Here is a 14,808-nt window from a genome sequence, read left to right as displayed (position 1 = left end):
CATAGATTTATGATTGGAGAATTCGTGCAGAGAGTGGTGCGTGGTCATATTTATTGTCTCGTAAGTGGATGTGGGCCGGTACACCGTATAACCGGGTGGGGTGATGGATTTCCACTGCCTCTATATCACACTGCTATATACGACCGCTGCTTTTTGACTGAATCACTACACCTAACACTCAGATCCCCCTAACGCTCTCTGGTCAAGTCTTAACGTATCCACTGGGTGCTCCCACCAAAATATTACACAATGCTGTACATATCAAATGATTTACGTCCTACGTGGCTATGCCAGATCAAACAAAATAATAAAGACTACTTATGTCTGCTCTCAAAATCTCGAAACATTGGCTATAGGGTTTTCCAAACATGTGCTTATCTGTCAGAAAGAATCATACAAAGATCATCTGCCCCCATCTAATAATTACTCGCTCCAAATGATTATTGGCCGGCTTGCACCTGCTGTGCTAGAGGACTGGGGGCAACCTTCTTTCCTCTCCTGCCAAGTAATGTTGCGTTATTGAGGTCCAGGTCGAACCCTCCAGCACTTTTGCCACCCTTGCCCCTATCCCTTTGCCCTGCTCGGCCATCGTAAATCACTGCTTCGGCTTCTCTCCTGTTGGCACCTCCACGACCGACGTAGTTGGTCACAGGTGGCTCTTTGATGCCAGCAGCGGCATTGGCAGCTGCACGACCACGATGTTCTTGGATTTGACGGGCCACAGCTTCCCCGTGCTTCCTACGAGCTTCTTCAACCTGCGCTTGCTCATCTTCTTCTTCTGCCTCCTCATTCAGGCCATGCAAGAACCCACGCTGACCAGCGCCGCCGGGACCATTGTACGCACGGCGTCGAGCGCCCTCTTCTTCCATGCGATGAACAGCGTAAGTAACGTCAAAGGCTTCCTTGAGGGCACCCACTCCAGGAGAGCGGGCCTCACGGTTACCAGCGCGAATAGAAGCAAGGAGAGGAGAGTACATGGGAGATTCACTGGGCATAGGGCGAGAAGTGGGAGGAGGAGGCGGCGGGGCAGCATCTCGGATCCAAGGATGGGCGAGGAACTCATCAATGGTATATCGCTGAGCAGGGTCAACGCAAAGGAGATGGGAAATGAGGTCTTTGGCGGAATGAGAAATATCGTCCCACCAGGGACTTAAGAAGGTGTAGTAACCTCGAGCGACTTTTTCTGTAAGAACGTTGATGCTTTCGTCGTAGAAGGCTGTAGTACAATGTTAACTGATGTCAATCTTCGCACTCTAAAAGTACTCACGAGGGAAACCACACAGAAGAGTGTATAAGACACAACCAAGGGCCCACATGTCGACGCTCTTACTATATCTTTCGTCTTTGACGATCTCGGGAGCAGTGTATCCGACGGTACCGCAAGGGGTCATGGTCTGCTCATCCCATACAATCTTTGACAGTCCAAAGTCGGCAATTTTCACCCTACCGATCTCACCACCCCCAATTCCAGGCTGGAATTCTCCTTCATCTTCCTTCTCCTCATCATACGGTCGGTGTACGGGATTACGGGAGGGGATAATTGGGATGCGTTCGAACAAGAGATTTTCTGGCTTAATATCACTAAAAAACAAGAGTCAGCAATGGGTAAAGCCTATAACAAACTATGGCGACTTACCGGTGGACAACACCTCGCTCCTCGTGCAAATATCGAATACCTTCAGCGACTTGCAGGATAACGTGACGGGAAAGAGCCTCAGAAAAGTAGGTGAGCTTGACGATTTGATGGAATAATTCACCGCCCTCCATCACTACGCCCAAAAGTTAATTGACAACCAACAACGCATAAGCAATTTTGCTTACATTCGAGGACCAGGAAGTAATGTTCGTCGCTTTCGAAGAATTTCAAAAGCTTGACGATACTAGGATGGTCAATGCCGCGCATGATCTGGACTTCCTTAAGAATATTGGCACGCTGATGTTAAAGTCAGCTTGCGTTACTCGCAAATTGATAATAGCTCAAAGCAACGATGGTACTTCAATAAGCTTGCTGGTATAAACAAAGGCACTTTCGATGCTCGAGGGCCAGCATTCGCAAGTCCAGCAATAATATCAAAGTCCAAAGTCTAGATTACGGAAAGCATACACGACAAAGAATGAAATAATACCAACCTCTGTGACCCTCGGTCCCCTCTTCTTGAAGTTGGCGTTCAGATGCTTGTTACCGTGCTAACACCGCCAGACCTTGTCAGTCGATTTGTCTTGTAATGCTTGCTTGAGATGTTCGATCGGGCGACGTCGATTCGTTACCAGTACCGTTGACGCGCCGTCCGATCGAATGAAGAATTAAGGATAATTAAAGGAGGAATACAAAATGAACAAAAGCTCTCATCACCTGATTCCCGACCTGGCCAGGGTCGGGAGGCGAATAAGGCAGAAGAAGTCTATCTATTGAGGTCCAAAAAATAGAGCTTGCCTCACCTGTGACTGATTGAGTTCATACTTGCGAACAACCTTCACGGCCACTTTCTGACCACTCCTGCGGTCAACGGCTTTGTACACATTAGAGAAGGCACCGTCGCCCATCTTTTCTATCAACTTGAACTCTTCGAGTCCCTGTGATGATGTTAGCAGAGTGCGTTCTAATGACAGGTTCACCAAAACATACAGCATATACTGGCATCTTTTCGCTTTGTGCCCTCTCATCGGCAACGATTTTTTCGGCTTCTTCTCTGTAGTTGGGTGAAGCGGCGGGTACTTTGTTTTGTTGAGCTAATTGTAACTGATGAGCCGCCACGTATGACTATAGATCGACGCAAGTTGCTTACCAGTGCTCGTTGTAAGCCTTGAGCTGTATTCATCATTGCGGCGATGTTGTTGTTGTTGCTGTGGCTGGGATGGCTGTTGCGCTTGTTGTTGAACAGCAGGCATCGGCTGCTGAGGCTGAGTTTGAGTGGTCTTTGATCGGCCGCTCTTCGTATCGGGCTGGGGGCTCGGAGACGCCTGTTGAGCGTGCTTCCCGTGACGAAGGATCTCTGGAGAACCGCGATATCGGGCAGAGCGTTGAGAAAAATCAGAAAAGCGCAGTGATAAGGTAGAAGTTGAAGGAGATGAGCGGCGAAAGATATTTGAAGGGTGAGATGAAGATAGAGGGGCATTATCGGAGTTAGGAATCGGTATAGGACGAGATTGTTGAGAACGGCGATGAGATGAAGTCAGCAGCCTATTCGTCGAGTGCGATGAGGAGATAAGGATCGGAGAGAGGACTTTGGGAGAAGAAGGCAAGAAAGGGGATGTAGAGAATGTCTGTGAATTTCTGGACATGGTAGGGACAGGATGCCTTCGCTGGATAGGCATGGCACGGGTCCGAGGGGCGTTGGAAAGCGATCGCAATGTGGATATTAAAAATGAAAAAGAAGCAAGATAGCAAACAGTTATAATTCGCAGATCGCCATTGCCTTGATGGAGCAGAGTCCTTTGTTACACACAAAAGCGCGCACAGGCCACCCCGTCGTCATAGCTTAATGATCCGGGAAAGCAAAAACCACAGCCGACAGGCCAGAATTGCCAAGCTGATAAAATGCGGACGCCCGAACTTCATTCCAGAAGGCGAAACGAACATGAGAAGCAGAATGTCCCAACATTCCCGCAAGAAAATGGCTTGCTAACAAACCAGTCGCGCACAAAACTAGCAGAACAAACAAAACTTTCGAAACAGAAAACAAGAGGCCGAACTCACGTTTGAAACTTGACAGCATGTCGTCTGATAAGCTGGCTTTTTGCAATTTACTGACTACTGCGTTGTATTCTTCTCGAGAACCAGCAATTTCTTCGGAAATCGAAGGTGCTGCTTGTAAATGTGATCTATTGATAGGAAATTTACCAATCGAGTTCAAGGAGCTAGAGCTTTTGCTACTCGGTTGACTGGAAGAAGACAGGTTTCCTCTTAATGTGGACACTACCCCTGGTAAAGGTACAGTGCTGGAAAGCGTGGGGATGGCGGGATCGGAAAGTGGAACAAGAATCGATGGAGAGGCTGGCGATGGTATTGACTGAGAACCGGAAGAATCGCTTCCCGAAATGGAGGTCGATGCCAACCTGGAGCTCTGAGATGTGGTCGTCTTGAAGGATCGCCGAATGGCGGTGGGGCTGTGAGGTATGACTGTGAAATCGGATGGAATTTGCGCGATGGCCAGGATTCACAAAAATGGATAGGCAAAATAATGGGTTTGAGAGAGCGAAGGCGGCCGAAAAAACGCCGAGTAGACAAAGAATGAAGGTGATGGGAAGACATGCATCAGTCGAAGGTAGGAGGGATAGAAGGAGAGATTCCCAAGTCAGTTTATCATACCAAAAATTGACGTCACAGGAGACTCACCGCTAGTCACAGCCAGATTTGTACTGCGGTAGAGCCTGTGTGAATCTGCTTATCGTCTTCAACGGCCGTGCGGTACGCTGTCTAGACGACGCTCGATGAAATTGAATAAAAGTTGCTGGTAGAAAGAGAAAAGATGCTGATTAAGATGAGGAAAAGCGCAGAAGGTGGATGACAAATTGCGCTGGAGGTTGGATGACTTGCTGGGAAGATCTGATCTGATAATAGAAGTATTTATTTGCGGGTCCTGCCTGTGCGTTTTGGGCGTCGATTCTCAGCAATCGTAGGTGGCGTTATTCGAAATGAGGGGATTGTTCAAAGACGTCGAATTCGTTTGTTGTTTGGTGTTTCTGGAAGGATAGCGTCGACCCGACGGTATATATTGCTGCGGTTACTAGTGGCTAGATGCATGGGTTACTGCTTTCATCGTAACTCTCAAAACATCCTAACATCATCACTCAGCATCATTGGAGCCATGCATACTGGGCGGTATGTGACCGCCTGCGACTCCCAGGAACTGGGCAAAAAATCATTTTTGGATGACGTCAAAAGGTCCGGGGTTTCCTCTTCCGATTCCTGCGCTGTGGCGCGGGCTGACGGCACGTCACTCCGTCATACCTTCTCTTTTTTTTCGACCGGCAATCGTCGTTTCAATTTCGATTCAAAGCCTGGAGCCGAAAGTGGTAGGTTCGCGCTGAATGGTTCTAGTTAGGCAGTACTCGTAGAGGATCAGGGCGCTGCTTCAAGCGAAGGGCGATGAGTTCGATAAGCGGTGCCCAACATATGTGTATCGATTGTTTCAAGTCTGCGTAGCGAACAGGTGGAGATGGGGCGCTATCATCATTTAACTGGGTCTATTATATCGATTATATCATATATCATGCGTTATTATTCAGTCGGGGCAGCGACGATCGCAGTAATACTCGTAATTATAGGCGGGTTAGAGGTGTAAGATGCAAGAACAGTAGTTTGCAATCGCCGCATCTTCGAATGTGAATGTAAGCCCCCAGCGGACATAAGTCCTTTTTAGAGGCAGAACCAGAAGTAGGCTCAGGAAAGTCGTCAGGAATCTGATCATTAGGCAGGGCTATCGAGAGGTTAGTGGATGACGATGTGAGATCGCGATATGGAACCGATGTCTACTACTAACGTCGGAAATGATAAATGATGACGGACCAAATTTTAATCTAACAATATGGCAGCTGGGGACAACAACAGCAGTTACTCTCGAGTATGACTGGAAAACTACCACAAAAGGACAATTGCAACTGGAGATATCGTATATCGGCCAAAACAATGACCTGAAGGACCAAACATCGATTACGGTAGTATTGCTTGTGGCCCGGCCAACAACAGTATTAGACAACCACTTCATTCATCTCCATCATTCTTCATGAAGGGCTCACTTCTCCTTTTTAGTAGTACAAAATAATCGACGCATCTACTATAAATTATTCTCGTGTAAAAGGTTTAATTTGTGTATATATGCAATAATCCCAATGGCATGAACAGAACAGAAAGACGGCAACCTTTCAAACCACCGTACCATCGTATTGCTAGTAGTAGCCACTAGCCCAGGTCCCAAAATCATCTGATATTCTCTCTATCCCGATTCTGCCCCGACGTGTTCTGTCCTGCAGCAATCTCTTCCTGTTCGCTTCCTCATCACCTTCACCTAATCCTGTTCCACTTCCAGCACCATCCTCTTTACCAACCGTGAGCCACCGTCTCAGTTCGTCGGGTTCACGGAAACGGCGCGCCATGCGGGTGAAAGAGGTCTCAATTTGGGTAATAGTGGAAGGATCAAGGGCGGAGAGATAGGGTTGAGCTTTGGATTCCCATGCATGGTACCTATTTGTTATGATCAGTTTCTGTAAGAAGGATCATAGGTTGATGCACTTACGCGAGCTGACCAGATTCTTCGAAGTCATACTCCTTTGTCGCATACACTGCACGGATATGATCATCTGTCCAAAGTGGCCAGAAGAACGTCCTCTCTGACAAAACAGTTACCAATGTAGGGTACATCTGAGCTAATGTCCAAGGCATCTCCTAAGAAAGGATCAGCCATAACAACATAAGCCACTTTGGTTTACCCACCACTGAGTGCTCTGTCCACTTGTCCTCTCTGAAACCTTCGTAGCTGTCTAGCCACCGCCTCAAAAACTCTGCCCCTCTTCGTGCTATTATGACGGCATTGCAAAGTCCTTTGGGACGCATTTCATCGTCCGATCCGGGTTTGCGAAGAAAAGTAAGACCATGGGCCTCCAGCGCTAGAACAGTGTCGTACTGAAGGAGAGACGCCGAGGAGAAGGAGCGAAGGACAAATGTGTCGATATCGAGGTATATGCCACCATATTGTAAGAGTCTAATCGTTCTTCATGTCAGCAGGTATATATTATGGGAATTCGGAAAACTTACACCTCTAGTCTGATTATATCGGCTTTGTGGGCAAACTGAGCATCAGAGAAGATCAGTTAGTACTCTCAATTAGGAAGTCGGCAATGAGTGACCTACATGGACGACAGGTCTCTTGCTCGTTCCTATCCACTGCACATCCCTTGCCCTCTTGATTTCCATCATACCTCTCCTATTCCCCTGATCGTCTACCCATCCCTCCCAATTCTTGACCCTCTCCCACCAGTAGCCTTTGGGCTCGTTGATACAGTGAAAATACACCACATCCGGCTTGAGACTGACCAGCGCACTTCTCATTGCCAGATATGCAAAGTATGGAAAGTCTGGCTGGTCATCGGCGAGGCCATATACATAGTGTACCACATTCGGTATTGGTTCTTCTGGGATAGGAAGACCTAGTGAGACGAGCTGATCGGTGACAGTTGGGGGTGCAATGGGGGGCAGGGCTCTTGGCAGTAGTGATATAGCGCCTGATGGTCGTCGCGAATATATTGAAAGATACCATGGGACGTTGGACCCTATTAATATACCAACGGCTAGAATCACAACTGTAGGCAGTAGTCGTATCGCGATGGATTTTAACCGTGACTGATATTTCAAGCATGTCAGAGCTGCGCACACTCCAAAAAGAATGTCGAACATACGGAAGGTCGACTACTCTCACGCGTTGTCATGGGCACATACTCTCTCTCACTAGCCAGTCCCCAGCTGGCAGAGTTAAAGACGGTCATGGGGAAATACGATGTGTCAGTAGTAGTTCCTTGCTGTCCCAATAGCAGCCGATTCTTCGCCCAGTCAAGCAAGGGCAAAGAAGAGCAAGAATGTTGCTGTGTGGGAAGAAATTGTGACGACGCAGAAGATGGCAGTTTGGCGGAAATATCTTTTGAAGTTAACGAGATAAGAGGTGCTAGGCGCCAAGGGACAAGCTGAGCTGAACGTGACAAGAAATATGATAACTTGGCACTGCGTTCTCCGGAAATCAAACTGCACCTGAAAAAGAGGCCGCTTCCCCGCCTGCGATAATATGCGAGATGCGGTGAACGCGCCCGTCGCGACTTGTTTCGGCCCCCGCCGGCCGCCACCTGCTGCGGATCTACACCTTTTTTGTTTTTGTTTTGGTCGCGCGAGCCTTTTTCACTTCACTTGCAAGCTGTAAATAGGCACGAGCACTTTTACGGGAAGATAGGCGCCGGTTTGCGTCCCTCTGTTCACACCCCTGTATAGTCACAAGTATGCTTCTAAAAAATGTAAAAACGATTCCTTAAATATGGCTAAGAAGCGTGCTCATTAAGCCATTAGTTTGACTAATCGTCGATTAGATGTTTTGTTTTATCACTCTTGCATGGAGTAGAATCCAATGCATAGAGTACCACCACTGGATAGTGCTCACTTGGGGCTACATGTACATATAATTATCATCAAGATCGAAGTCATGCATATGAGCCATCTAGTCCTAAAAGATTACCACCATACAGCAGGAGAACGAAAGAGTCGCTGCTGAGCCAATTGAGGCGAGGACTAATAAGGGGTGGCGGAAGCTTTTGTAATGTGTTGGCCAATTTGTCTTCGGATACGGCCTTCCGAGTCGTTCGTTCTTGTTTCTAAAACATTATACGTAGCGCTTAGCCTGTAGTAGCTGACAGATCTATACATAGTGTACAAACGATACTTCTGGGGCATAATGCGTATTCAGAACATCTATCGATACAAAAGTCCGACCAACTATCGATACAAAAATCCGACTATCTATCGATACAGCATATTCAATCATATTCACAAACATTTCCTGCCGCCAACCAAAGTGAGGTATCTATACAATACAAACGAAAACATCAAACCAGCTATATGAGATACACCTTCAGAGATCATTATAGGACACCCTCATCGCCGGCATCAGACGTTACCCTTGTCCCCATTGCCAATCCTGTTATCGCTCTTCGACGGTCCCGCGGCAGGCGCTTCAAACTAATCGATTTCCATTAATGTCTCAAGGGTTGTTGGTCCTTCCAGTACTGTTTGCCCACTTTGTTGCCCATCCTCGGCATCCTCTTCCTCCCCTTCTTCATCAGCGCTATCGCTGTCATACCAAGAGACATCATCTCGCTCTACATCGCTATCCGGGCTGGCGGGCGAGGTATCTTCGTATTGGGGTTCGTGGTCAGCTGCAAGAGCTCGCTGGTACAAATCCTGGTATTGGCGTTGAAGGACTTGGTCTTGCTTAAATTTTCCTGTGATCATATATGTATTCCAAAGAACAGATAGCCCATCTGCAACCCATCGCTGCTCCAGCTGACGATGCTCTTCTAAGCGCTTCTTGAGAAGGTAAACCACACCCTTGAAGACATCCAACGTTTTTGCGTAAGGGTAAGAGGTATAACCTTTGTCTATCGTAACCATCAGCAAAAGCTCAACCGTGACACAATCTACAGATATACATACTTGGCTCCGCCATATCCAGCTCTTTCCTCCTCTCCACGTCTCCTTCATCAAGAGCTTTCTTATACTCTTCGTCCCATTTTATCTGTTCTATCACCTTTTCCTCCCAGTCTTGGATCGAGCTCTGAAGAGTCTTGAAAGTTTTGTCGGACCACCGTATGAGTCGAGCAAGCTCGACTTGCAAAATGGTCAACTCTTCTCGGCATCGGTCCCTGTCTAGTAACGCTGTAATTCCTGTCATGTCGGTCAGAAATGCGCCTCTTAGACTATACATCACATACCTTCCTGACAATCGGCATTCTTCGCCCACTCTTTTTCTGAAAGGGTCAACCAAACCACGTCCGTCCAAAAAACATCGTCGTCGTTCATCTTTGTCACATCCTTCCAGCACTTCAACATCGGTGGTGCTTTACGGGTGTTCGGTGTTGATGACTGCGGTGTTCGAGCAAGGAAGGCTGTATAATCAAGGACGGCGGCATTGAAGGCCCTCACCGCGGCGTTCTGATGGATGCTTCTTCCGTTGGCTCCCTTCTCAATCCTCTGCAGAAGACGCTGGCCTGCATGACTTGATATTAGCAATAGCCTAGGTGATCTAATAGCATGATACTTACCAACTGACGGTCTCATTCCCAGTTTAGTTTCCTTCTTTGGCCGCGAAGCCGAGAGTTGTATGTCTCTTTCACGCCGTAGGGCACATTTGGCTGCATGGAGCTTGCAGAGATATTTAAGCTCCTCTGCACTGACTGCCAAACCTCTCAGTGTGGGTTCAAGCTTCGAAAACAGCGCATACTCACTCTTACCGTTCGTCAGCTCCCTCGCCAACTTCTCTATGTCTCCTCCATACTCCTTCTCTTTGCTGTTGAGATTTTCAAGGAGTTTTTCTGCGATCTTCAGCTTCTCAGACCCTGGCGCGACATTGGTTTTCAGTTCCTTGCTACAAGCACCGTCTCAGCAAAAGTACAATGAGGATCAAGGGCAATTAAAAACTCACCTTATATCCTTTACTCTGTCCCATAAACCGAGCAGCTCTCCCAATTTTTCATATTTCTTCCTCCTCTCCACCGACGCTTCAATCTCGCCCTGGTCCTCTTGAGTCTTCTTCTGATCACTCCACTAACTCGCCAACTTCGTCTCTGACCATCCCTTCTTCCCAACCTCTTCTAGAACGCGCACACTTTCCAGAAGTCTGATTTGCGTTTTTTTCAACCTTGTCCTAATCCATGAAACTGAAAGAATAGACCGTCAGTGATCGCAGTCGACATGATATGTGCAGACACTCACCTAAATCTCTCCTTCGGCTTTGGTTCACGTGTTCCACACGGAAGTGTGTGTTCCACAAACGGAGAGATTTACTTGACTCACTATTGAGTCGGACAAGGGCTGCCAATGCAGACCAGAAGCGCTCCACCCCCTCCCCATCGCTTAAGCCAAAGCCCGGAATTAATCGAGGGTGATACCGTAATTGGCATAGCCAGTCGTGTGCGTAGGCATGAAACACAGCGACCCCAATGGCTAGCCGTCGGCGGACGTCGTTCACCCTGTCATCTAGTTCCTCGGCCAAAAACTTCCTCTAAAATTCATGGTCAGTATATTATAATGCTTGGATCTGCCATCATATTACTCACATGCCTAAGGTGGCTCTCGAAATTGCACCCAATGTCGTACAAAAGTCCAACACGAACATCGGGGTCAACATCGAAAAGGATGTATTGGATGAGGGCGAGAGGATAAAACATTCTGCATCGACGTGAGCAAGTTTAGGTGGCTGTGTCCAGGCATGTGCGCTCACTTTTCCCCGGTTTGATAAAGGTTCACCATTTTATGACAGCAATTATGCCGACATACAATGGCTACAAACCCGGTGTCCGTCTTATAATTATCCTCTTTCTGGCCCCCATCCTTGGCTTTCCAGTTGTCCGAACAGGCCTATCAAAAGTTGCTTCAGTATCCGAACCGCATAGAGAGGTGTTGATTTACCGAAGAATCTCTTCCAACTTTCACTTTATCCGCACCAGACTCCTCATACTGCTCAGCAGCATGGGAGACATGGCTCTTGCTGAGAAAGCTAGGGGGGATAATGTTGGAGAAATCAAACTTGGCGGAGCTCTTCAGCCTAGAATGAGTAAAATTGGCGTCAACAGCCATATACACCTCTTTCATAGCATCTGGAAGGTCGGATGATTCCCTTGGTCCGAAACATGCTGGGCACAATGATGCATGCACATCTCGGAGGGAAAGATCCAGAGCTTGCTCGAGAAGCATCTCCTTCTGGAACTGTATGTCGCGGTACACGCCTAAGGCTGACCGTACAAGAGGACCAGGTCGACGTTCCTGCGCAAAACCTGTAAGTATAGGATCAAAACGGGGAGCCACTGACATACCTTGAGCGATTTGTCTGCGAGATACACACCACCTCTCTGCCCATGGTAGGCCCACAAAGCTTTCGAGACAGCGTCTATCCCCAAAGGAGATACTTTCCAAAGAGTATGAAGAAATTGAAGCAATGATAATGAGAAGGCGATCGTGGGGACTCGTGGCGACGCCGCCACGAATCCCATCTGAAGAAGACGAACAGGTTCGGCTGCTGCGCATGATAGACAGAAGGAGACAGATTGTTTGACCTCTAACATACAAAGTCAATATTTGCGGTTTAGCGGAAGACTGCTTACGTTTATCGAGCGATACGAGGGTGATTTCCCGTGAATAGTTCCGAGCTCCAGTGCAGATACACTTATGAAGATCTAGAGCATCCGTTCCGAATGCCGGAGTTTGAAATCCCTTGCTCTCCTCCTCATAACGCACATATGAGAGGAACATTAAGTCTCGCACAGCCGCCCAGTTGTCGTGTTTGTTGGTCATGAGCCGTTGGTACGATGCTTTGTGTATGCGCTTTACATAAACGAACGTAGGACGAGAAGACTGGCCTGTTCGTGAACGTTTGATATAGGAGTCTTGAGGCACATCATCACAGTCTTCTGACTCCCATCCACTCGTGTCCACCTCCTCGTAGACACAGGGCGAATTGACATACCCATCATCATAATCAGCCAGCCATTCCCTTTCCTGTTCTTCGTGCATTCGAAGCTTATCTGTGATGTTCAAACGTTCTTTCTCAAGCTCCGCTTCCATCGCCGCCGTCTCCATTTCCTTGGCGCGTGCAGCCTTCTTCCTGGTCTCTTCCTGCATTTCCTTTGCTTTCTTACCCTTAATAGTGATGGAACCTCCTGGGCCCTCGCGGACAATCTTCATATGTCTAGCCGAGGAAGGCTGCCTGGACCGCGTGCTGTTTAATGCCTTCCTTGGAACGGAGCCTTGGGTGTGAGCGGACTGACGTGGCATCGCGAAGAATTGTCAAGGACGGAGATGGTTGCGTGTTGGTGGCAGATGGGTTGTAATGGTTTTCTTCTGGAAAGATGGATGGATCTGTGCTATCACGGAAAAACGCGTGGTTATATAACAGACGCCGAGATGAACTGTCGGGAAGATCGAAAGTGAATGATCGAGATGTGTAAAAGAAATTAGATGGACGAACGAGTTACGAATACAGAAAAGAGGAAGTTATTTAGAGAACGACGCGTCGAACGCGACGCGTCTTGTTTACTATTTGTTCATTCTGACTGCGTGAGTTTTCCTCTTTCCGTAGTCTTCTATTCTTCTTTGCGGGGCCTCTCTTCATTTCCAACATCGTTAAGGCCCTTTCTGCTGTGAACTAGAGTCAGATTCTATCATATAGGCACTCAGATGTATACCATTAATATTCTGATCCCAAGGACTGCTGCTTGTTGGATGACTTATTACTTAACTTTCAGCCAGGTTTTTTTTGAAAAACTCATCTTCTGCTCTCTGCTGAGCTTCTTTATCATCGCAAAAATTGATATTACCATGTTCATGTACTTAAGGGGATTATCAGGTTTCTTCATCTATGACGATCTAAACACACGTTCTGGCTTAGTGTCGCTTTCAAACAGACAATCGACGCCACCATTACTACACGACTGAGCTTCGAGCATCACCCTCAAAGTCTTTTCCTTTAACCCTCTGCCTAGGACGACATAGTATCAGCTGCCTATCTAGGAAAATCAGGCATATGCCAAGGGTCACATCAACTCCCAAGTGATCCGCCAATCGTTTAATCTAATCTGAGATAGAGAAGACAAGCACCACAGTATCATTAGATGTCGGCAACACCATCGCTTCACAGGACAATTTGCTTTGACTAATATAATACGGTGCCATCGAATGACCTTATTTGGACGTGCTGGCATCACTAAAATGTTTTTAAATTGAACCGCTCTACTAATTACGATGGTACCGATAACCCAAACAATGTGCCAAATCGAAGGGATAACCACAGTTAGTCGCTGACTTTACAAGGGTTGGCGATGCATTTGTGACCATCAACCATATTCCCCAGCCTCGAATATCTCTCTGTTTATACGGACTGCTGTTGTTGATCTCTCCCATTTTTCGAGAAGGGCTTCGCGAGTAGGCTAGTGTTTGCTTCTTTCTTAACGTGCACAAGGACTTTCATTTAATGATTCCCTGACACAGATCGTCGTCACGTCAGTTCTTGTTCTGACATACATATCCAGACTTTGCCGATACCTGCTCAATGATGAACGAGCTGTGTGTAAGATACACTGGGCTCTTATAATGTGGTCGTAAGAGCCGAAAGCGCGCAACGACGGCAATAATGTATAGTAATGGCTAATACTTACAACCATCGTCTCTTCTTTCTTGTCATTCGCGCCAAGTAACGGATATCATCCATGCCAGTTTAACCCCAATTGATCAAGCTATACGAAACGCATTGTACAATGTGCAGGTAATCCAAGCACGCAGGGTGCTGATCTAAGTTAAGAGAAAATAGCGTTGACTCAGTCTCATGATGTTACATAGCGCCTCTTCGTGGGTCATGATTTGTCTAAGGTAGAGACAATCATCCAATAGTGGAAGAAAATATGATGCCCTACTTAAGATATAGGATATAATACCATGGGCTACTCCTAAGATCCATTCGCGACAAGATGAATGTCAGCTTCAGAAGGCGAAGCGTTCAGTCGACTTGATGGACCATGAAACTTGTCTGCTATGCGTCCTCGTCGTGACTTGGGGTACTTGTCATTCCAGCCTATCACATGAACTCCTCAGGTATATGCCTAGTTAGCTATATACCCTTATTTAGAGGAAGAGCTCAATCCCCTTTCGTGCAGTGATCGATGAAATAGAGCTGGCAAATCATGAACACTCATCCTGTATGTTGTCATCGATGAGACATAAAATTCAGCCATGGGTAGCATATAAGCTCCTCATAATCATATTTACATACCGGACGACATATAGATGTTACTTCATGGATGGCCTGCCACCTACACAGTCCATCATTGCACAACCGGGCACCGAGTTGGAGTTAGAGTGGTGGTCGATGTCCACGCTGGCGTAGTATGAGGCAGTATTGGGGTTATCTGGATAAAGAATTGGGAGGCCGAGGCTTATTGGAAGCATACGCAGCTCTGGGACGTCCCAATGTTGCCTAGACAAACGAACGAGGAAAGAGAAGGTGAGCGACAAGTATGATAGACGTTCGTTACATCTGAAATGGGTGCCACAAGTCCAAAATT

General features: G+C 47.2%; 3 protein-coding genes and 3 non-coding genes; 2 read left to right on the top strand and 4 right to left on the bottom strand.

Moving 5' to 3' along the window:
• Positions 1-28: 28 nt before the first annotated feature.
• On the bottom strand, positions 29-5,170 carry CNAG_00130 (CAMK/CAMK1/CAMK1-RCK protein kinase). XM_012190797.1 has 10 exons: positions 4,337-5,170; positions 3,698-4,120; positions 2,787-2,993; positions 2,627-2,730; positions 2,440-2,574; positions 2,131-2,187; positions 1,822-1,933; positions 1,637-1,769; positions 1,268-1,581; positions 29-1,216 (listed from the first exon to the last, which is right to left on the bottom strand). The coding sequence occupies exons 2-10, from the start codon at positions 3,714-3,716 to the stop codon at positions 441-443; spliced, it is 1,857 nt and encodes a 618-aa protein (XP_012046187.1). The 5' UTR covers positions 3,717-4,120; positions 4,337-5,170; the 3' UTR covers positions 29-440.
• Positions 5,171-5,554: 384 nt separating this feature from the next.
• On the top strand, positions 5,555-5,879 carry CNAG_12020. XR_001045307.1 has 1 exon: positions 5,555-5,879. It is a non-coding gene; the product is annotated as a hypothetical RNA (non-coding RNA).
• On the bottom strand, positions 5,690-7,845 carry CNAG_00129 (hypothetical protein). XM_012191158.1 has 6 exons: positions 7,396-7,845; positions 6,851-7,339; positions 6,755-6,789; positions 6,434-6,701; positions 6,237-6,385; positions 5,690-6,184 (listed from the first exon to the last, which is right to left on the bottom strand). Exons 1-6 carry the CDS (start codon positions 7,480-7,482, stop codon positions 5,890-5,892), a joined length of 1,323 nt encoding a protein of 440 aa, XP_012046548.1. The 5' UTR covers positions 7,483-7,845; the 3' UTR covers positions 5,690-5,889.
• Positions 7,846-8,373: 528 nt separating this feature from the next.
• On the top strand, positions 8,374-11,959 carry CNAG_12019. XR_001045306.1 has 4 exons: positions 8,374-9,122; positions 9,181-9,947; positions 9,998-10,769; positions 10,822-11,959. It is a non-coding gene; the product is annotated as a hypothetical RNA (non-coding RNA).
• CNAG_00128 (hypothetical protein) lies at positions 8,383-12,706 on the bottom strand. XM_012190796.1 has 13 exons: positions 11,857-12,706; positions 11,569-11,810; positions 11,165-11,518; positions 10,977-11,113; positions 10,813-10,924; positions 10,469-10,757; positions 10,361-10,413; positions 10,179-10,300; positions 9,982-10,121; positions 9,799-9,930; positions 9,469-9,744; positions 9,191-9,421; positions 8,383-9,135 (listed from the first exon to the last, which is right to left on the bottom strand). Exons 1-13 carry the CDS (start codon positions 12,524-12,526, stop codon positions 8,717-8,719), a joined length of 3,177 nt encoding a protein of 1,058 aa, XP_012046186.1. The 5' UTR covers positions 12,527-12,706; the 3' UTR covers positions 8,383-8,716.
• A 1,231-nt stretch (positions 12,707-13,937) lies between these two features.
• CNAG_12018 lies at positions 13,938-14,727 on the bottom strand. XR_001045305.1 has 2 exons: positions 14,517-14,727; positions 13,938-14,440 (listed from the first exon to the last, which is right to left on the bottom strand). It is a non-coding gene; the product is annotated as a hypothetical RNA (non-coding RNA).
• Between the last annotated feature and the right edge of the window lie 81 nt (positions 14,728-14,808).

Source organism: Cryptococcus neoformans, chromosome 1 (assembly GCF_000149245.1).
Source record: "Cryptococcus neoformans var. grubii H99 chromosome 1, complete sequence".
In the NCBI taxonomy this organism is placed as follows: Eukaryota; Fungi; Basidiomycota; class Tremellomycetes; order Tremellales; family Cryptococcaceae; genus Cryptococcus; species Cryptococcus neoformans.
The sequence above is the reverse complement of the archived record's forward strand: the minus strand, read 5'-3'. Positions and strand labels throughout refer to the sequence as shown.

Bases quoted from the DNA above. Each gene is read 5' to 3' on its own strand.
- CNAG_00130 (XM_012190797.1), bottom strand. The intron at 1,934-2,130 runs GTTGGTATTATT...CTTTAACATCAG, and splicing joins GGGGACCGAGGGTCACAGAG to CGTGCCAATATTCTTAAGGA. The intron at 1,770-1,821 runs GTAAGCAAAATT...TTTTGGGCGTAG, and splicing joins TTACTTCCTGGTCCTCGAAT to TGATGGAGGGCGGTGAATTA.
- CNAG_00129 (XM_012191158.1), bottom strand. From the start codon at position 7,482: ATGACCGTCTTTAACTCTGCCAGCTGGGGACTGGCTAGTGAGAGAGAG. The intron at 6,790-6,850 runs GTAGGTCACTCA...TCTGATGCTCAG, and splicing joins GCAAGAGACCTGTCGTCCAT to TTTGCCCACAAAGCCGATAT. The intron at 6,185-6,236 runs GTAAGTGCATCA...CATAACAAATAG, and splicing joins GAAGAATCTGGTCAGCTCGC to GTACCATGCATGGGAATCCA.
- CNAG_00128 (XM_012190796.1), bottom strand. From the start codon at position 12,526: ATGCCACGTCAGTCCGCTCACACCCAAGGCTCCGTTCCAAGGAAGGCA. The intron at 11,811-11,856 runs GTAAGCAGTCTT...TTTGTATGTTAG, and splicing joins CCTCGTATCGCTCGATAAAC to AGGTCAAACAATCTGTCTCC. The intron at 9,422-9,468 runs GTATGTGATGTA...CCGACATGACAG, and splicing joins GAATGCCGATTGTCAGGAAG to GAATTACAGCGTTACTAGAC.